Here is a 22,044-nt window from a genome sequence, read left to right as displayed (position 1 = left end):
CGTGAGGATTTTCTCTTACTGGTACGCTCATCAGAACATGCAGGTTAAATGGGGAAGCAGTATTTCTGCCCCCTTTGGTGTCAGCAATGGTGTCAGACAGGGTGGGATTTTGTCTCCAATTTTATTTAATTTATATGTTGATGATTTGTCCATACAGCTGAGAGCCTGTAACACTGGGTGTATATTAGGTAAAACATTGATAAATCATCTTATGTATGCAGATGACCTGGTTGTTTTTAGTCCAAGCAGTGCTGGGTTACAGGATCTTCTTAATGTCTGTACTGAATATGGTGTGCAATATGACATTGAGTACAATGCTGCTAAAAGTGCTGTTTTGATATGTAGAACCAAGCAGGATAAACTGCTAAATTTCCCTTTGTTTAAACTGGCACAAAAAACTCTTGAAGTTCATAAAAAGGTGAAATACCTCGGTCACTTTATTACTGAGCAAATGAATGATGATGATGACATATACAGACAACGATGTAAGCTCTATGTGCAGGCAAATACTATGGCACGCAAATTCAGCTTTTGTTCACTTCCAGTTAAAGTGGCTTTGTTTAAAGCGTATTGCACACCGCTATATACTGCCCCCTTGTGGTCATCCTACAAACAATGTAGCATGCTGAAGCTGCATGTTGCATATAATGATGTGATGAGAATCCTTTGCAGGATACCTAGAAGTGGTAGTGCCAGCCAGATGTTTGTAGCTGTGGGTGTTTGGACTTTTAAAGCACTTTTAAGAAAGTTAATGTTCAATTTTAGAGAACGACTGGATGGTTCGAGTAACAGTATAATTTTAGCACTTACAGATCCGACAGTGAGTGGTTCCCGTTACTCATCCAGTCTGAGAAAGCACTGGTTAAAGTGTTTGTGTATTTATTGATTTATTTTAAGTAATTGTGTTTTATGTATATTATGGTTTTATATTTTTACAAATGCTTTATATACTTATTTATATACTTATATATATTTAATGGTTTATACCTTCTGTTGGGGGGGGGTGGGGGGGGGGGGTGTTGTGTGTGTGTTTCTGTCTTGTTTTTATGGACATGAAGTCTGCCAATAAAGATTGAATTTGAAATGAATAACCCTAAAAGGCCTTGAACAAAACTGTTCAGGGGAAAGATAGCATCAAAGAGCAGGTGCAAGTAGAAGAACAGCCCTTATAAGAAATTGGATGAAGTTAAAATTAGCCTTTAGATGGGCAGAGCCTTAACCCCAAAAAGAGGCTTTTGCAGGTTCCTGAAGAAAACTGGACCATCAGTGCAGATCTCTTAATGACACGAAGAAAGGCAACTTCTACATGACATTTCTACTTTCTTCAAGGCTACTACATGTACATCTTTTCAGAAAACTTCTAAATAGATGCGGAGAAAACAGAAAAAAATGAAATAAAAAGGTGAAATAGAGTTTAAAAGGGAGGCCTGTCCAGGCTTCTTCTTTAAAAGAAGATCTTCAGAAGTTTGTTTTTGTTCTTTATATATAGTCTTTATGTATAGTCTATGCTGAGCTTAAAAACCACTCCAAGTTCTAGACATTGAAATGAAACTTCCTGAGGCCTTAGGTAGAGGCCTTAATGCTCACGTCTGTCACGTCTGTTCCCCAGCTGTCAGTGAAAACCCTCTGTAGAATCATCATTAGTGCCGCTGAGGGCTCAGATAAAGGGGTGATGCTGCAGCAGCTGCCCAAGTTTGAAACTGTACACCCTGACCTGCAGGTTTGACTCCCGTCTTCCCCCCAATGATGACATGGCACCTCAATGTTAATCTGCCAAACCTGCCATCTGGCATTTAGCACACGACAGTGGCAGTGAGGTGCTAAGCCAATATTTACGTGGTTGGTCTTCCTCTTCCCCCAAAGTCTTTATTAGATTTAATGTGTGTTTTGTTTTGTTTTTGCAAAGTTTAAGCTCAATTTAAGGGTGAATTTGTCTATATTTTATCCAGTTTTCTCAAGGAAAATACAAGAATTCAAGAATCTTGAATCTTGAAATATATAAAAAATAGTGAACAACCAGAAATCATAAAATCCTGCCATTAAAAAAATACAGGCTGTTGAAGTTTGTGAATATAAAACTGAACTTTGCTGGAAATCTTTTTATAAATGCTCACAAAAGGAAGATTTACACCTGAAAAAGAATGAAGAGCTGAGGTTATGAAGTTAAAACAGTTTCTCCATATAAAATGTGAATATTTGAGGGGCAGGAGGGGTTGATGTGGAGGAAGGAGGAGGCGGGAAAACATGGAATTGTCCGTTTTCTAGAAACAGTCCACGTTTGCGAGCAGGAGCAAATGCTGGTGATGACGTTATCTGCATGCACGTGTCCTTGGCTAGCAGGATATAAAAATCAGACGGCTGGTCAAAGCAACAGAAGAGGAGAGAGCAACAGCTAAAAACCTCCATCCAGCGGCCGAGTGACGGGAAAACACCAGCAATAAGAGGACGAAGAGGTGCAGAAAAGTGTGTGGTGAGAATCATCATTTTCTTTAATAACTTTTTATAATGATATTAAAATCAATAAGTGCTTAAAATGCTTGAAAATCACTTATTGTGACATTTTTTAACTTTTACTTTTTAGTTCTTCACAGATGATGAATTTCTAATGATTGACTCAATACTGTTTGACTTGGATCTAAAAAAAAATACATTTGTGCACAAATACTGAGTAATATATTTTAAGATAAATTGTGAGAAAAAGACATTTGCATCATCTCAGAACTGACAACAAGGATTTGGCATCAACAAAATATAAACTTAATGTAACTTTGCATACGTTTATATAAAGTCAATGGTAATGTGTTGTTTAACCCAATATAATATATTTTGCTTAAGAGATTACAGGTACTTTCACGCCCTTTATTACGATTATTTTTATGTACATGGAATGTATTTATTTATTTGATCAATTTCACAGTGATATCTGTTTTGTATACCTACTCTGTAAGTCACATTATGGTTATATATGTAGTGTTAATGTAACATTTTTTAACATTCTGTCTGTGCTTTTCTCTGATTGGTCAACAGGAGGATGTGTCCTATGTGGCTTTTGGTGGCATTAGTGGTAGTGGGCGGGGCCAGAGAAGTAGTCAGCCAGTGCTGGGAGCATCCGAGCTGCCAGGAGCTCAGCTCTGAGAGCAACATAATGGTAAACGCACAAACACACTGTTCACTCAGACCTGATTTAATGGGAGGTTCTTCTTTTTTTTACCCTGCTCACGTTTACTTCTCATTCTCTCCTGCAGGAGTGCATCCAGCTCTGTCACTCTGACCTCACCGCCGAGACCCCCGTCATCCCCGGCAACGCCCACCTCCAGCCCGCTGTCCCATCAGACGCCTCCTCACTTTCTTCTCAGGCCAAGCGCTCCTACTCAATGGAGCACTTCCGCTGGGGGAAGCCCGTTGGCCGAAAACGCCGCCCCATCAAAGTGTACACCTCCAACGGCGTGGCGGAGGAGTCTGCTGAAGTTTTCCCCGAAGAGATGAGGAGACGAGAGCTCACCAATCAGCTGCTGGCAGAGGAAGGAGAGAAGGCTCAGGAGATGGTCAAGGAGGCGGAGGAGGAGCAGCAGCTCCTGAACGGGGTGCAGGAGAAGAAAGACGGCTTGTATAAGATGAAGCACTTCCGCTGGAGCAGCCCCCCAACCAGCAAACGCTACGGTGGCTTCATGAAGAGCTGGGATGAGCGCAGCCAGAGGCCACTGCTGACGCTCTTCAAGAACGTCATCAACAAAGAAGGACAGCAGCAGAAGTGAGGCCAGACGAGAAGAGGATGAGGCAGCGGAGAGAGGAGTGACAGGAGGAGGAAACGTTTTCCAAGGCAATCAGGCACCAAAGAGTTCCCATTAACAGAGTGACCAATAAAAAAGCTCTGAAACTGCCATCTGTTACATGATCCTGATTGAGTGATGGAGAGAGGAAGAGTCTGAGAAAGATGTTTTGATATGTATTAATGTAAATAACTTTAATTATTAAATGAATTATAAAAAGTTATTTGCAAGCAAAACAAGATACATCTTTTCTCTACACAAATGCACGAATCCAGAACACATGCATCTACACCAGACACCTGCTACCTGTGATCCACATCCACAATAACAAACTTCACTGTAGGTTCCTCAACAGCGATAAATCTTAATAGAAGTCAGCTCCTGAAGTAGGTGAAAATGCTCTACGTGAAAAGTCTTTAAATGTCAGTCTTGAAAAGGAGGAGTGTCCATCAAGCAGAATAAAGTGAGCTCATAAAATAAGCAGGAACTTACAATGGTGGCACTAACCCTTTATAATCAGTGGGATTTTTCCCCCAAAATAACAAAACCAATTAAACATTTATAAGCAATATATTGTAAAAAAATAAAAATGCCAGAGCAAATATGTAGCAGCTTTAGACCTTAAGCTCTAAAGGGCTAATAATAATAATAATAATAATAAGAAGAAGAAGAAGAAGAAGAAGACTAGGTAAGAAAGAAAGTGAAATCATAAAAAAACAAAAGGTTGCTAAGAAAAAATCCAGTATTGGGCCAGAAAAAAGGAAATCAAAGGTAAGTGCTAAAAAAAGAGCATGTAGCGTCATGGAAGAAATACGAATCACTGAACTAATCTAAAAAAAAAAAGAAGAGCTATTGTCCTCAGAACAACCTGTACGCACATTTTTAGGTAAAGTATAACATTTATAACTACATAAACAAGTCTATGACTCAATACTGCTACAGTAGAAGCCTTGGTTCACAGAAAAAAAACAAATCAACTGTGTGTGAACTCTTAGAAAAGTGAACCTTCAAAATAAGGCAGGGCTGCACAAATGAAAATGTCACAGCGAGAGGTCTGCTGTGTATGAATAAGATGAGACGATAAAATTAACATGTACTATTTATTTAGTGCAGCATCATTTAACCATTAACAATACTTGTGTACAGATGCACTTCATGACTGGAGGATCAAACAGTAGGACAGACTGGGAAATATGAAGTCAAACACCGAGTCAGTCCATTTCTAATACAAAAAGATAAAATCTGACAGGTATAAAGGAAACAGCCACACTAAATCACTAAAAAAACGTGGCTCACGGCTGTAAGTCCTTGTGTGATTCTCTTATATTAATTCTCCTACCTCTTTCCCTCACAGCCACTGATTTGTTTCTTTACCAAACAAAGTGCTTCAACATCATCACGAGGTTGTTGCTGAATGTCTTTAATAGACACAGAGGTCAGGAAACTTCATCTCATAGACCGGAGTCGATCGAGGTGCCGAATGTCCAGAGGGAGAAGGAGGAGGATGTATGATGAGTTCAAAGACCTGATTGAGTTTGGACTGAAGCAACGATGTCTGGAGAGACAAATAAACACATTATTTTAATCACATCAAGACAGATCATTTCGTCTAGATGAAAAAACGTTTAACAACTTTACTAAACTAAAGTGAACTCTTATTGGCTGAGAATCACATCGATGGTGTGGGAGTGGTGCTTTCAGCTGCTTTGTTAGAGTACAATAAGCTGCTCACCCTGGCTCCACAGTGGGCAGCAATTTCCTCAAAGGGAGCTGTCTGAAACCTCTCCACCACCTCCATCCGCTTCCTCCTCTCCTCTTCCTCGACCACGCCTCTGTCCTCTGACAGAAAGAAAAACCAGATCAAAGACAGATCTTCTTTGTTGACGCTAACCCAGTGCTTCACTTTGAATTTCACTGTTAACAGTTTCACTTACGTGGTTTAAATTAAATGGGGTTTTTTATTGTTAAAATTCTAATTTTAATGAAAATAAAATTATACAAAATAAGTTATTGTCACTATTTGCTGAAGGGAACAATTTGAAGAATATTTCCTAGATGTTCACAAGCAAATCATGTGATACTATTGATTTGAAATTGATGGCCTACCGATGGCGTTCTTCAGCGTCTCAAAGGTGATCTGCTCAGTCTGAGGTTTCTGCACACAGAGATATGATCAGACACAAAAACAGTGCGATGGACAAAAGGACAGGTACATTCAGCAGATGGGTACCTGTGGTGTATCAGGACAGAACGGAAGTTCCATGTCCACCTGCAGAGAAACGGCGTCTCCAATGCTCTTCCTCTTAGACAGACGATCCTCTTCTACAATAAAACAGTAATTCAGTCTGAATGCTACGAGACTGGTGCCTCTATCAGTGCACTCATACTACTGCTAAAGTGGACCCTCAAACCCACTGCTATTAAATATTTACCTGCAGTTTTTGACTAAAATGTGAACTTTGAGAAACATTACCATCAGCTTCTCAACAATGCTTTAGATCGTTTGTTCTTATTTACAATCCATACTGGGATCTGTTTAAGTTTTACTATCCTCTCTTGAACAAGATGCCTTCTCTGTTAATAAATAGTGAAATCAAAAATGTTTTGATTTTTGATTTCAACAAGTCAACAAGCGCAAAAGAAAATAACTTACAAACTTCTGGAATTAAATAATGTTACAGAAATAATGCCTCATCTGTATAAGAAAAATTACCAGTGAGGTACCAGTAAGGTATTGTGCAGTGGTTTCTGCTGTCTCATTTGACGTTTCTAACTTCAATTAATTTTGTTTGCACGCCACCATTCTTCCAGTCAAAGTATGATTGGGAATATTTTCTCTGTTCCTTGGTTACTTAAGTCTGAGAAAGAGCTTCAAGAGTGACTTCCACTGAATCCAGCACTATCACACCATTGACAATAGCTGGCAGGCACTGCTGAACTTTTTAGCTGTGTTAAAGTCTGGAAATGCTTTTTTTTTTTTAAGCAACACACTAGTGCAATCCATGGATCTGTAGCTATTGTGTTGCATCATAGTATGAAATGCCGGTGCACCTTCTGCTGCAGATACAACAGCATCCTCGTTTTCCCCAGGTGTAACAAAGAACTCAGTCAACTTACTAGATGAATTTTCGCCTTGCACAGCCTTTTCATGTTTTTCTGTGTCCACGTAAACAACAAGATCTCCGGCACCTTTGTTAGACACACAAACGCAAGTGCCAGCGCTGCACACAGTGCACTACGCCTCCCATTTATGATACCAGGGAAATTTCTTTTGCAGTTTGTCTGAAAAGATGCACTTGCGCTTTGGCATCTTTTGGCATCTTTTCAACACGCCGCTCCGCGCTCTGTCCCGTCTGTGAGCGCGGAACAACCACTTACAACACAGCAGTTCAGGGATGATGTTGCACATATGGGTCCTCAGTAGGCCTATAGGAAACACCCAGACATTTTCATCCATCTTGAAAATCCCCCCGGATGCCCCGAACAGAACGTGAATAGTTCACATGTCTGGGGAAAAGAGGATGGTTGGTCACCCTAGTTTGAGTACCTGTTAACTGAGGTGTGTACAGTGTGTTGAAGCGTTCACAGTGTGCGCTGTAGCTGCTTCCTGCCAGGGCCTCGCAGATCTTTGATTGGACGAACAGCAAAGCTTCATCCACCTTCAGCTCACCTTCTGGGAGTCTGATACACACACAGTTATAACACCAAGACTTTAAAAATTCTGGTGCTAGACAAACAAAGCTGAGGTACAACCAAGCTAAACAATTGAATCTGTATAAATGTACATTGGACAGAAGAACTGGGCCACCTGCGCACTACACCTACAGGAGTCGCTTGGCAACAGAAACCTGTGCTATGAAGCCCTTGGTGTACACTTTTGTGGTGATGCTAATGCTAGGAGCCCTGCAGTTACCGAGGGAGCAGAGTGACTTTTACATACTGTTTGCCTCAGCACTTGGCAACCCCACGGCTTGCAGCTGATCAGAGAATATGTAGGAGGAACAGTTGCCACAGTCGTGAGCTGACTAGTTGCACGATTGATTGGATTGATTTTGTCTATACTGCGAGTTACCAGAATCAACCATAACAAGTATATTATTAAGAATATTGAGAACAATATGAGGTCAGCATGGAACTGTTTAATAGTTGATGGTTTTATGCTTTTTCTACTAGAGTTTCAACACTTTAGTAAAGTGTAATTACATAACTCAATAACATAAAATACTATATTTTATTTGTTTTTTTAACTTTAAAATGGGGCTAACCTGACAATATTTATTCTGCTTTTCGATTTGATGTAAATATGTGGGTGTCTGGTTGAATTTCTACTCTTATTTCTAACTAAAGTTTTACATTTTATAATGTTTTAATACAATCAATTAGTGCGCCTCTCGCTCTACCTGGGTTTGTCACAAAACATGACTTCGGGCAGCAGGTGAGGAGCATCCTTTTGTCGACTTTCTATCACCTGGAGATCCAAAACAAACACACAGTCTGTGATGTTGTGCTAACAAACACCTTTGTTTCTCATGTTCTCACACTCACACACACACACACACACACTTACACCGACTTCACCTGAGTGATGTGCTGGTGGAGTGTTGGAGGCGGGCCAAGTTGTGACAGCAGGTTGAGGAAGGCGGCGCAGAGGGCGTGGATCCCACAGCGATTAAACACTGACAGACACTCCTGATTGGAAAGAGTCATCTCCTGTGCAGCCAATCACAGGAAAGTTAAAGGGAGAGGAAGAAGCAATGTGCTATTTTATTTATTGTTTATTTGTAAACACCACACACTGCAACATTAATAAACTAAGCTTTGCCCCTACACGGGCCTTTAAATCATATCAAAGAGGTTCTGCCTACCTGCAGAGCCAGGATCAGTCGAATCAGATCCACCACAACCTCCTCATTGGCCAATTCCACGCTTAGAACAGCCAATAGGGTGAAGAGGGCTTGGTAGTGGCTGCGTCCACTGTTCTCCTCCCTAGAGGCCAGGTAGACGTGTCTGTATAGACGCTGAGCATGCTGCATGAACACAAACACATCATGCTGAAATGTGCAAATATCATGATGTACACTTAAGACCACCCGTTTTATCCCTGCCTTTAAAAGCCATCTGATCAAATCTTGGTGTAAATCTCTGAAATAAATTCTTCCAACCTCGAACCTCCGAATTAGTGACATCATTCGTGGTGTCTCTGATGATGTGAGCTTACCTTCCTCATGAACAGGTTGTCCTGTCGAGAGCATCTGTCCTCTTTCATTTCCAAGGATGAGACATCAAATGCCACACTGTAGACACATAACCAATAACTTATCGATCCTCAACAGGTCAGTTAACGCCTTTAGCCAAATGCTATTTTTCAGTTTTCTGCTATAATAAATCCACAATGGTAGGATCAAAAGGAACAGCCATGCGGGCTCTATGGATGAGGGAACCATAGGAGTACTTTAAATAAAATGCATCTGGCCATGACTTTAATTTTGAATTTAAGGTAGAGACTGAACAACAGTCTTATAAGGCAGATTCACTGATTCTTTCAAGCCTGTTGTAAAAATGTGTGCAAAGCAGTATCTTTGTTTATATAATCTGAAACGCCTCCAACCATTTTAGAATGACCAAAGATGCTATGTGATCCTCCTTTAAAATGATTATTGCAGATCATCTTTTAATGAGAGAAAAGTGGAAGTATTTACATTATTTTCATCACAAGCTAAAGACAATCAGCAGGTCTGCAGTGACATCCCCCTGCCACAGGGTGGAGCTCTTTACAACTCATTATTCTCCACATCGGTCATTAGTCTCTGGTAATGGTGGTGTTGTCTCTGTGGAAGTGTGACCTGGCTGTGGTGAGCCGGGAGGCGTTGTGGCGTCTGTCAATGAGCGAGGTGAGGATGGACAGAACAAGCAGGCGGATCTCCGGATCCTCCATCAGCGTGAAGGACAGCAGAGGCTCCAGGAAGGACGAGGGCAGCGCCGTCAGCAGGTTGCTACTTTCGTAATGCTCTGACACCTGAGGCACAGAGGAAGGACAGCGAGCACGTCAGACTGACAGGAAAATGTTATTTAAGCTTGCATGAATACAGCTTCAAAGATTACAAAGATGAGCCTCAAGTGCTGTAAATTCTGAACCATACGTTATTCATCTTGATGCATGCTCAATCATCCAGGTAAGTAAATCTCCAAAAGTTGATTCTGTTCATCTGGACGTAGCGTTTTGTGGGAGGACCACTCTCAGCATCAACCAAGTGTGTTTGCTTTTGGAACTGTGTCTTCATTCCACCTACTTCACATAAGGGTCAGTTCTACAGGCAGAAACACGGGTGTGCCATGGGCTCCCCAGTTTCACCCATCGTGGCCAATTTGTACATGGAAGAAGTGGAAAAGAGGGCTTTGCTATCCTACCCTGGAACACCACCAAGCCATTGGTTCAGGTATGTGGATGACACCTTGGTGAAAATCAAATCTCAGGATGTACCACATTTAACAGATCACATTAACTCGGTGGACCAACACATCAAATTCACCAGGGAGGATATGAAAAGTGGCAGGTTAGCCTTCTTAGACTGTGAGATTTCCAGCAGTAATGGGGGGCATCTAAAAGCTGACGTGTACCGTAAACCTACACATACGGATCAGTGTTTAAGGTTTGACTCTCATCATCCACAGGAGCATAAACTGGGTGTCATTAGGACGCTACAGCACAAAGCGAACACCATCCCCCACTGACACAGCGGCCAGGGAGGCAGAAGAACAGCACATCAAGAAGGCCCTGAGTAAATGTGGTTATCCCAGCTGGACTATTGTCAAAGCTGGGAAGGCACCAAAAGAAAGCTCCAGCCGATCCAGGAGAGAAGGACAACCGCTGCCCAAGCGAAAACATGTAGTGATCCCGTATGTGTCAAGAGTATCGGAGCAGTTGAGACGCATTTTTTCTAAACACCGGGTCTCCGTGTCTTTTAAACCCCAAAACACGCTGCACCAAAAATTGGTCCACCCCAAGGATCGGGTCCCCCGACACAAACAGAGTAACATAGTGTACGCTGTTAAGTGCCAGGAGGATTGCCAGGATTTATACATCGGGGAAACCAAACAACCTCTGGCGAAGCGGATGGCACAACACAGAAGAATTACCTCGTCAGGCCAGGACTCTGCAGTCTATTTACACCTACAGGCCAGTGGACACTCTTTCAAGGATGAGGATGTACACATCCTGGACAGGGAGGAACGCTGGTTTGAGCGCGGAGTCAAGGAGGCCGTTTACATGAAAAGGGAAAGACCATCTCTGAATCGAGGAGGGGGCCTAAGGGTACATCTTTTGCCATCTTACAATGCTGTGATTGCTGCCATTCCCCAACTCTCTGTGAATGGTACTCATGGCCATTGATCAGTGGGTTTTGGTCAGTGGTCAATGTGGTCAATTGGTCAATAGTCATGAGAATTTGCATAATTATGATTAAGGAACTGACCTCCCAGCCAATTGTTCCTTCAGTGGGCTGGTTTCAGTCATTTTGCAAATGTACTGTTTATAAGATTTGGGGAAACCTGCAGTCAGCTGAGACTGAAGAAGTCACTTGGATGAGTGACAAAACGTTTCTCCCACAAAACGCTACGTCCAGATGACCAGAATCAACCTTTGGAGACATACGTTATTCAGCTTTATTCAGTCATACGACTTTAATCAGCGAGTGTTGAATCAGTTTCACCTGCTGTTTATCTGATAAACCAATAAACTAAACACCATTTCATTTTGATTATGGTAAATGGTAAATGGTAAATGGCCTGTATTTATACAGCGCTTTACTAGTCCCTAAGGACCCCAAAGCGCTTTACATATCCAGTCATCCACCCATTCACACACACATTCACACACTGGTGATGGCAAGCTACATTGTAGCCACAGCCACCCTGGGGCGCACTGACAGAGGCGAGGCTGCCGGACACTGGCGCCACCGGGCCCTCTGACCACCACCAGTAGGCAACGGGTGAAGTGTCTTGCCCAAGGACACAACGACTGAGACTGTCCAAGCCGGGGCTCGAACCGGCAATCTTCCGATTACAAGGCGAACTCCCAACTCTTGAGCCACGATCGCCCCGTCTCAAAATCTCAAAATCCACAGTAAATTTGCACTTCACCAACCCTTCAGGTTTTCCTTTATTATTTTAACTGTGTGCTTTCAAAAGGTAAGAGCAGAGCTGGAGGGTTTTAAAGAGAACTCACCTGGAGGAGAGACTTCAGCAGCATCACCTGTATCATCCTGCTGCCTTCAAACCTGAGTCAAGAATATTATTTCACAAAATTAAGGTGTTTTACAAGTATTTTGTCAAATACTAGGTGAGTACAGTGTTAACTACAGGCAATAGAGAGCACAGAAAGTTAGTGTGAATGGTACCCGGAGTTGGGTGAACCCAAGGCTGGGTAGATACCAGGAACAGGAATCTTTCCCATGATGAACAGCATGACCTCTGACCTCTGGTAAATAGGCAGTGTGTTGGCAAAGGATCCTGAAATTTCATGAGGTAACATCAGCTCAAATGAAGTAAATAAAATGAAAAGTACAAAGAAAAGTTTGTCACCTTTAATGCAAAAAAGTGCTGAAATACCAGAATGAACACACCAATAGTTTTAATGACGGCGTCCTGCAGTTTTTTCTCTTCAATCGAGCTGGTTTTATGTTTACCACCATTGTCATAGTAACCAGTCAGCTGGTAGTCCACGCTCTGCCTGAGCTGTCGCAGTAACGTGTTGAACACCTCCAACACTGTGGGACCTGCAGAGTATAGTATAAGTAACATTAAGCATTACTGTGTATATATAAACAGATGTGGGTGTGAGCTGGAGGCTCACCGACAGATCCAGTCGCTTCTATAACGGCTGCTTCAGACAGGACCTCCACAATCCCAGCTCTGACTGAAGCTGGACTCCTGCTGTTGGCATCCAGGTGACCCAACAGCTGCTGGATGACCAGGTGGGAGTGCTGGGACTGACCAAGAGTTCAGTTCAGTTACAGAATAACAGGTGGAGTGACACGTAATATAGCCAGTACAGCTGGGGACAGTTAAGTGCTTTAGAGGTAAATGTAGGATGAGTAAAAGGAATGTACCATTAGCAGTGTTTATTATTATTTATTTCCCACATTTTGTACTTAAAATAATAATTATTAGTTCAACTTTGTAGATTTAACTAAGGTTATGTTGAAAATACATTTAAATTAACTTTCAGTAACACTACAGTAAGATTAAGATTAAGTAATTGTGCTTAAATGCTTAAACAAATGCATTTTGTTAAGTTAATCTTAGGTTAAACTTGTTATTCTTATTTTTCAATACTTAAACTATAATATTAAATACTACAGTACTTTCTAATAATTAAGAAAGAAATTAACATAATTAAGTTGACATTATTGTTACATAAATATAACAGCAGTTAAATTTTATTTAAAATTATATTATCATACATTTACAAAACTAAACGGAATAAAGTAATTATGTTTAAGCTAAAGCACATCCTAAAGTACTTAAATTAAGTACACACAGTTAAAATAAGTAAGTTCATTCTTTCTACAGATACGTATTTAACTTTACAGTCTAAGAGTATTTCCTTTAAGTTCCTTTGAAGGGCATTTAAATATATGTTACTTTAAAGCTGAGGTAATTTAAATGTATTAATTTAACTTGCTGTATGAAATGACAACTATTACTATAGTCAGTGTTGGGAAGGTTACTTTTAAAATGTATCCCATTACAGAATACAGAATACATGCCCCAAAATGTATTCTGTAACGTATTCCGTTACGTTACTCAATGAGAGTAACGTATTCTGAATACTTTGGATTACTTAATATATTATCATGCTGTTTACAACTACATGAATGTACTATTGCTGTGATTTATTACTGTTACTGAAGGTCAGCGGCTCCGAACCGTAGTAAAGGGACCTCTGGCTAATACGGTGGGTTCGTGACGGGCTCGTAGCTGAAAACTAGCTTTACTTTGTTGTCTGGGTCAACTTTGCTAGCAGAGACAAAGAGAGGCGTTGAAAGGCTGCTCCAACGGAACTTATTGTTTTTGGAGGAAAACAGGAACACGGTGTACAGTCGAGTCTTAATAGCTTACTTACAACTGGGCTCGTCAGGCTCTCTTCTTGGCTGCAGTGGTTATTATTATATTTACATGCTTCCAGCTCCCGTTTCTGCTCGATGACAGCTCGTACTTTTCCTTTTTCTCTCTCCCTCGCTCACAGACACATAACGTGTATGGCAGTCCATTCTCCCTGCAGCACGGACTACACTGCCCATGATGCTACATTCTTTAGAGCTATACCTGTCGCATTCTGCCTATTAGCTTAGCACAACAACAACAGGCGCTCTCTCACCCAGGAAACACGCAGAGAGAGAGTGTCACCCTGTAACCATGGCAACCGTAACGCTGCCGCCTGGAACAACAGAACGTAGCTGTCAAACAAAACCCAAACAGGCCTAACCCGCCACAATATGAAACAGGGAAGTACCGCCGTGTAATCCATTTATTTCAACAAAGTAACTGTATTCTAAATACCACCTTTTTAAACGGTAACTGTAACGGAATACAGTTACTCATATTTTGTATTTTAAATACGTAACGGCGGTACATGTATTCCGTTACTCCCCAACACTGACTATAGTGCAGTATATACAGGATTATTAGTTTAATAACAAACCTGAATAGAGTACATGATGATCTGAAAACACTGAACAGCAAACCCTCGTCCCTGCCAAAGACTGTGACTGTCCAGGTGCCTGAAAGACAGTCCAGCAATCTGCATGTAATGATATATTATTATAGCATATCATATATACTAGAAACTAAATAAATACTGCTGCTACTACTGATTTTGACCTCTATTAGTACAGCTACTCAGAATAAACGATAAACAGAGGTTGAGCATGAAGGTATGTGCAAGATAAATAAGCATCATTTTGAACTTCAAAGTCACTATAATAGAGTCCAACAGTATTATATATGAATATGTATAAATATCAGCAGATACAGTCGAAGGAAGTTAGAAACTTTCTTTCTATCTATTTTGATTGAGTGTTTGATGTTTTGACTCCATACTTCAAAGAAATTATTAAATCTTTGTTAATCTTTTTCTGTGTACTTAATACAAAGCACTCTGCTTTCGTAAGGAGTAATACTACTATTGTGCTATAAATATAGTGTATATCTTACATGAGCACTGGTTTGATAGCATTGTTAATGTGTCCATAAGCAGCTCGGCACAGCAGCTCCCTGAAACAAACCTCTGTCTGCTCTGCTGGAGATCCGCTGAACAAACAAAGAGGGAAATGCTGAAAACAAGCCACTAACCAAATCTCATACAATATTCTGAGTAAATTTAACTGTTTAAATGTACTTTCAGTGACTTTTGGCTTTGTTTTATTTGACCACATGATTTAACAGCACCATAAACAGCATAGCAAACGTATTAAATTTCTTATCCATTTTACAAAATCTCAAAATTAGCTGATGTTTAGATAGGAGTGTCACCAGCTGAATGTGGGAACCAACGGCAGTGCTTTTAAATATAATCCTAAACACAGATGTCACTTTACATATCTAGCAGTAAAACGTGTAGGTGTATGAGAGTGTTAACATTAATACATGTCTATACCTGTCGTTTTGTGAGTGTTGCTGCAGATTGACCAGCAGGGCAGGGACAATCTGCTCCATGTGACGCGGCTCCCAGATGTTCACCTGCAACTCATCGTCTACCGTCTTCCTCACCACGCCCTGCAGCCCGCAGATCCCCGACACACGGATCCTAAACACACACAAACTTCATAAGTTTACCCACAAACACACTAAGTACACGTTCATCTCCAGACTCTGGAGCTGAGTTTTGTTTTGCTGTTTATTTTATGAAACTTCATAATTTTGGATTATTCCACAATATTCCTCTTATACAGAGAGAAACATGCTCCATGCATCATCAATACTATTCAACAATTTGCTGATAAAAAAAAAATCTTTGACATATGAAAAGGCATAAACTGAGGATGCTTACATATCTAATCAAATGGTTGATTACTAAAATTGTTGATTATTTGTGTTCGGGCACTCACAATTGTATACCCTTCTTAAAAAGTGTCTGTGAGTTCGTATCAAGTCAAAGTTAAACCTCAGAACTGACTTGTTTCTGGTGTCAAGGTCTTCGTGATCAGAGTGACACATCTCACTGAAGCGAGACACGAAGAAGTCGTAGCTCCGGTGATATGACGGTGTGTCCTCCTCGATGTTTGCAAACTTTACAAACTATGCAACACACAAAATGAGCCTCTTAATCCATCAAAACACATTGAAAAGCAATTACACATGAATACATACAGTTAAAACAAGAAACAAATTTAGAAATAATAAGATCACATTTTCCAAATTCCCCAAGCAGAAGTAAAACTGCTCAATTTTGAGTATTAAAATAAATTTCAAATGTAAATTTTACTTACAGGTTGCCCTTTAATTTGAACTTAGATCTACTTAAAAAACAAATATATAAATTAAACTTATGGATAATTAATTAACCTTTTAATTGACAGTTCCGAGAAACATTCCTACTGTGATACAACTTCTACTTTGTAAAATTCATTAAGAGATTTTACATTCCTTCATTAGATGAAATGCTTGCAGTTCCTCATAATACATGAAACTTAATGAATGTTAAAAGACTGGTGAATGGTCAAATGAACAAATAATCATTAACAAATTAACATCACTTCTGCAGCTTGTGATTAGTAAATGTTTCCTTTACTGCAAACCCATGAACACTTTACCAAGATCTCAAAGCTTTTAAATGCTGTCCACTGTTGCAGGGTGTTACATACAGAGTTGGTGGCGAGTATGTGGAGGTGTGGTTTGTCAGCCTCCAGCAGTAGACGCAGTGTGCTGAGAAAACTCTCCACCAGCAGGTTGATGCTCTGACAGTGACATGCAAGCAACAGCTGCTCCATCGCCTCCATCGCTATGCACACATACCTGAGGGGGCGGGAAAAAAAAATCACATTGCTGTTAAACATATGTGTCATATTTTAAACCCCTGAGATCAGTCACTCCTCTAGAGAAGGTGGGCTGATTTCAGAGAAGTGTGAAGCTTGTAATACTTAAAAGATCTTAAATACTTAAAAGACCTGAACTGCTGATTGCTTTACAGGGATACTCTAGATCCTGACTTCTGAATGTCTTTTTTCAATGATTTTTAAGTAGAATTTTATTCATTTAAGCTGCCAGTTAGCATAATGATTTTAAGGCCATCTGTGTGGGCTTTAGTGTGTTTGTGTGTACTGACCCGTAGCGGTGGCGGTTCAGCTCTTTGGTCAGACGCTCTGACAGGTACGCAGCAATGCGGTCGAGCTTCTCCGGAGCAGACAGAGCGAAGAAGGTCAACTTCTCCATATTGGCTTTCACCAGCCCTTCCTGATCACACACACACAAATACACACAGAGATGTTGTTACTGTGCAGCTTATTGAAACTTCATGAATATGTGAAATAAAGATGACATTTTTGGATTTTGATTACATTTGATACTGAAGCACTAAAATAAATGTAAAGACTGTGCGGTGTAGATGTACAGGTGTTTACCTCAGGGTCTTCTGGGAAAATGTTGTCGACCAGCCGCTTGTAGCGTGGCCGAAGGGCCCAGCAGCAGCCACACAGCCCTGAACACAGAGACACGTTTAAATTTCCCCCTTCAGTTACAATGTATTTGAAACAAAGTCTGAAACACAGCAGGCTTCAGAGAAACATTTCCATATTTAAAATGTCCTCTAATAATTTTAATAAATTAAAATGTTGATCTTTGATTTAAAATATTCACAATTTTTAGGATATATCTGAGTTATTAAGGAACTGACTTTTTTTAGGAATTCTGAAATTGAGAATTTTTTCTTTTCCATTGTTTTTGATAGTTAATAATAATAACATTCAGCCTCTCTTGGAGCTAGAAAACTGTGGAGCCATTTTTATAATTTCATTTATTTGTAAATATATAATATACTAACTACAGAACGACACAAAAACTCTTTAAAATGTTATAAAGCAGGTTGAATTATAATAAAAACCTATTTTCAGTAGTGAGTTTTTAAAAAATGTTTGTAACAGCCTAAATTGGGCAGTCAAGTTTATGTATTGTACTGGACATTTATAGATTTTCTTTGATTTTCATCTCTCTCCATGTTCGGCGTCACGGCTTTTGGGGGATTAAAGGAGACGAGATCTGCCACTGGTCAGCTGCCAGCACAACACACAAACGCTCGTCTTCCTGACTTTCTGAGGCCCCTGAATGACACACTGAACATAAACCTGATTCAAACCTGAATCTGTAAACCAAAACTGTCCTAAAGTGAAGACTCTGCAAAAAGATGTGGTCCTCACAACAACAGGCCTACGAGTGCACGCACGCACACACACCCCACACACACCCACAATGCAGCAGTGAGAACACATCTTAATCCTGCCGTGGTTTGTTATGTAATGTGTTTATATTGTTTGTGTTTTTTAGTTAGCAGAGCTTAAAGAATCCGCACTGTCACTGCGAGCATGCTGTTCAGTCTCAAAAACCAGGACAGGTGGCATGTTTGGACCTTCAGACCCTGCAGAACCAGCAGATCATACTTTTCTGAGAGCTTTTTCATGAGTTGGTTTTAAATTGTATTTTTTGCACTGTTTATTTTGTTGTTCAGATGAATTATTAGTTACAATATATGATATGATACATCCCATGACAGTGGTATGTTTGGTTTTTATTTGTTTTGTTAATATGAATAATAAGAATAATGGTCATTGTCAGATCATTGAGAGATGATTACGGATCCTCACATGGTTAAGTAAAGTAACAAAGACTCTTCTCTTGAACTATTTGATATTATAACAATGACAAACAGTTGCCGTATTAGGGATAATTAAATAAAAAACACAGACACACACACACACAATTAAAATGAACCAACTTTTAATGACTCAAATCAGTAGTTCATTCATTCAACTTAAAATAAGAAAACTCTATTTGCATTGCAGAAAAAGAGTCCACTGGCTTAACATGCTCAGAATTTTGCACTTTGTGATTTGTGAAAATGTCTCTATTTTATTATACAACCCAGGAGCCCTGCTGCCATGTTTTAGGTACATGTATGAAATTTGGTCATACTTCCAACATGTTAAAGACACTCTTTTGAGAGCCATCACCATGGCAACCAAGAAACCTTTAAAAGAAGTGATAACTAGTGTATTTTAACACTTTTTCTAAACAAAATTGTTTTAATGTCATCGAATACTATTTTAAAAAAGTAATTTTTCAAAAATTTGCTCAAATTGGGGTCTCAGTTTATGAGGGGCGTGTCCAAAAACGTCAATCAATACATTAAAGGCTGTGACTCTATCAGGTACTGCTGTGACACTATATTAACATTATTCACAGCAACACAATGAACAACTAGCGGGCGTTTCTTTAACATCACACAGTTTTTGTAATAAACATTACGTTTCTGCAACAGCCAATCAGAAATCTGCATGCCTACAGGAAACACTTTAATCCCAGCGTGCCTTGATACGCCAAATTATCACTGCTTGCAGCTGTAATTAATTTTATTATTATTATTAATGTTATTATTATTACCTTCATAATATTGGTTTGAAACTGTTAAACTAGAAAAAAACACATACAGTAAGTTGTCCCTTTAAAATACATTGACATCATGACTAACAGGTAGATTTAAGGAGAGAAGCTGATGCAGAGGTGAACTGTCGCACATCTTTTCAGGACTTTTATCGGCTAAGTGAAGCTTCAGTTATGCCTGTGTTTGATCTTTAAACCTGTTTCTATTTATTTTGAGATAAGCCTTAATAAATAAAAATAATTGTTCTTACCGTACATAAGGATGACTCGTTCAGCTCACATCTACACTGTCACATCCACCACATACACACACACACTTGTGGTTAATCCTCCACACACACACACTGATGTGGCCCCGCCTCCTTTCATTCACCGTCAGTTATAAAGCTCGTATCTCGATGGTCAGATTAAATGTCAGAGGACAATGTTGAAAATGCTTTTGCATGTTAGCTGTTTAACTCCAGATGAAAGATTTAAAATAAAACAAAAAGATGCTGTTTGTTAACGAGTTTGTTAAAATGGAATAAGACAGATTTAACAGTGTAGTATTTATACTCCCACAGGCTCTTAACCCTGAAAGACTTTTCTGTGTGTGTGTGTGTGTGTGTGTGTGTGTGTGTGTGTGTGTGTGTGTGTGTGTGTGTGTGCGCGTGTGTGTGTGTGTGGGTGTGTGTGTGTGAGTGAGAGATCCGGGCCATGTGCAGCAGCTCAGCGCTCTATAATCTGCTCTGGATTTATTCATCATTCCAACCGAAAATGAAAAAAATATATATATATCAGAAACCTGCAGAACTGAAAACATTCATCTGCTCTGTTTTTACTGCAGAAAGGGAACAAAACTGAAACTGACATTCATTTGTCTTCTTCTCTTAACTTATCGCTCACTTTCTGGCTGTTTAATATAAGGTTGCTTACATGTTTTAGACTTAATAAGGGAGCCTATGTGAGAAAAAAATACAGTATTAGGACAGAAAGTATTTGATGTTTTTCTCTTTTGAAAAAGACGATCGGTCTGATGGTAGTTTTATTGGGTTGTGCTGAGATCTAGTGTGATAAAAAAAAAATCCACATATATTCAGTAAAAATATGAAAAGACAATTAAGTGTTAGATGCTCATTCAAAATGTCGAAGTTGAGTCGGAGCAGGAGTTGGGCTGATCTTCTATATTATATGATCTAATTTCCGGAACTTTGGACCATGAAAGTAATGCTATCAACAGACTGTTGATCCACAGTGGGATGTAATTTAAAAGCCCTGTTTATCAACAATAACTTGCACTAAACCTAAATTCATAATATTATATGTTATTCTTGTTAGGCTTGGCTGCATCTATTTATTCCAGTTAAGTCTCCTGCATAAGTCTTAAGTTGTTAGCCAGTTATTCCTCTTTCCTGATTCTATTGAGATCAAAGTTTAGTTAGACCCAAAACTAAAGACTGAGGGTATAAACACATCAGGAAAGTGTTTACCAAGGTCATGTGGAATATTAATAAGAAAATTAAAGGTACTTCTGCTTTGGCTTCCGTTTTAAGAATTTAAAAGTACACCCATCCTTTATCTGTTTGATTCAAAGACGTCCTCCTCACAAACATTGTTGGAGTCTTAATGTGAAGCAGCCAGTGTATTCACTGTATCCATTACCTCCGGGTGTCTGGTGGTCCAGCACAGAGCAGCAGTCCTGCAGCAGCCGCCTTGGAGCCTCAGTTACGGCCGGCATGGCAGCCCTCGGCAGCGACATCCCCCTGGGCAAGCTGGGTATGGTCACGCCACGGGGCATACTGGGTAAACTGGGCAGAGTGGGCATACTGGGCATGGTGATTCCTCTGGGTAAACTGGGAGGGTTGATGCCTCGGGGCAAAGAGTTCAGCAGTGCCGGCATGGTGACCCCCCGCGGCAAGCTGGGGAACCTGAGAAGAGTCCCTGGCATCTCTGGAGAAAAAAGAAGAGGTCCTGAGGAAGAGGAGAGGAGACGTGTGGATGGGGAGAGGTGGAGGAGGAAAATAAGAACAAGGATTGAAATGAAAAGCCTGCCTCTTAAAATTCTTCTGAATTTAACCCCTTCAGATCTGCAGCTCTGATACACCAACTTCCTCAGCAGAGCCCAACATGAGGGAACCAATCAAAGTTTGGGTCCCTGAAAATCTTTGAAAAGATAAAAGGACCCCAATTATTTTCCATTTATTCCCCACAAATGTTTGGTTTGGTAATTAAGTAAAAAACACAAAGAAAGGAAATTAAAGATGTACTAACTAGTATTTACAGCATTACCTATATATGTATTATATTATAACACATGGAGCAAAAAGTCCTGTTTTTAAACTTATTATTAATAAAAGTCCTGCTTTGATTGAGGATTTCATGATAAATGCTGATTTATTAACTGTACTTTAGCTTCACATTACTGTAGATGAGTGTAAAAGAAGTGAGTTTTCACATGTGAGTTTTACTGAAGATGATGATGAAGACAGCAGTGTAAAATAAAAAGCGATGTCCTACCTGCTCGTCTGCAGCGTCGCTCTCTTGCAGCTGTTTCCCTCCAACACGCTCAACAACTGTTTATGTAACATCTGTTGAGCCCCAGCTCCCCGTCAGGCTCGGTCAATAATCAATGAGAGCGATCGAT

The 22,044-nt window shown here is 40.0% G+C and overlaps 2 protein-coding genes across 3 annotated transcripts; one reads left to right on the top strand and one right to left on the bottom strand.

The window, feature by feature from the left end:
* The first annotated feature begins 2,381 nt into the window (after nt 1-2,381).
* LOC102777200 (pro-opiomelanocortin-like) lies at nt 2,382-3,939 on the top strand. Of its 2 annotated transcripts, none has more exons than XM_006800314.2 (3): nt 2,382-2,470; nt 3,028-3,148; nt 3,246-3,939. In XM_006800314.2, the coding sequence occupies exons 2-3, from the start codon at nt 3,032-3,034 to the stop codon at nt 3,753-3,755; spliced, it is 627 nt and encodes a 208-aa protein (XP_006800377.1). In that variant the 5' UTR covers nt 2,382-2,470; nt 3,028-3,031; the 3' UTR covers nt 3,756-3,939. The 2 variants fall into 2 exon arrangements, with proteins under 2 accessions (XP_006800377.1, XP_035767755.1); XM_035911862.1 differs by having other exon boundaries at nt 2,392-2,463.
* A 917-nt stretch (nt 3,940-4,856) lies between these two features.
* LOC102777487 (protein EFR3 homolog B-like) lies at nt 4,857-21,368 on the bottom strand. The gene is made up of 22 exons (XM_087836813.1): nt 21,063-21,368; nt 17,390-17,466; nt 17,095-17,222; nt 16,634-16,784; nt 15,946-16,067; nt 15,427-15,576; nt 14,985-15,080; nt 14,473-14,551; nt 12,622-12,757; nt 12,392-12,544; nt 12,167-12,278; nt 11,995-12,046; nt 9,614-9,786; nt 8,989-9,064; nt 8,636-8,797; nt 8,349-8,480; nt 8,171-8,238; nt 7,318-7,451; nt 6,001-6,092; nt 5,877-5,925; nt 5,503-5,609; nt 4,857-5,325 (listed from the first exon to the last, which is right to left on the bottom strand). The coding sequence occupies exons 1-22, from the start codon at nt 21,346-21,348 to the stop codon at nt 5,191-5,193; spliced, it is 2,670 nt and encodes an 889-aa protein (XP_087692939.1). The 5' UTR covers nt 21,349-21,368; the 3' UTR covers nt 4,857-5,190.
* Nucleotides 21,369-22,044: the final 676 nt, after the last annotated feature.

Source organism: Neolamprologus brichardi, chromosome 23, assembly GCF_056152115.1.
Source record: "Neolamprologus brichardi isolate AB-2024 chromosome 23, ASM5615211v1, whole genome shotgun sequence".
NCBI lineage: Eukaryota > Metazoa > Chordata > Actinopteri > Cichliformes > Cichlidae > Neolamprologus > Neolamprologus brichardi.
Note: the sequence above shows the minus strand (reverse complement) of the source record. Positions and strands in the feature narration are given on the sequence as shown.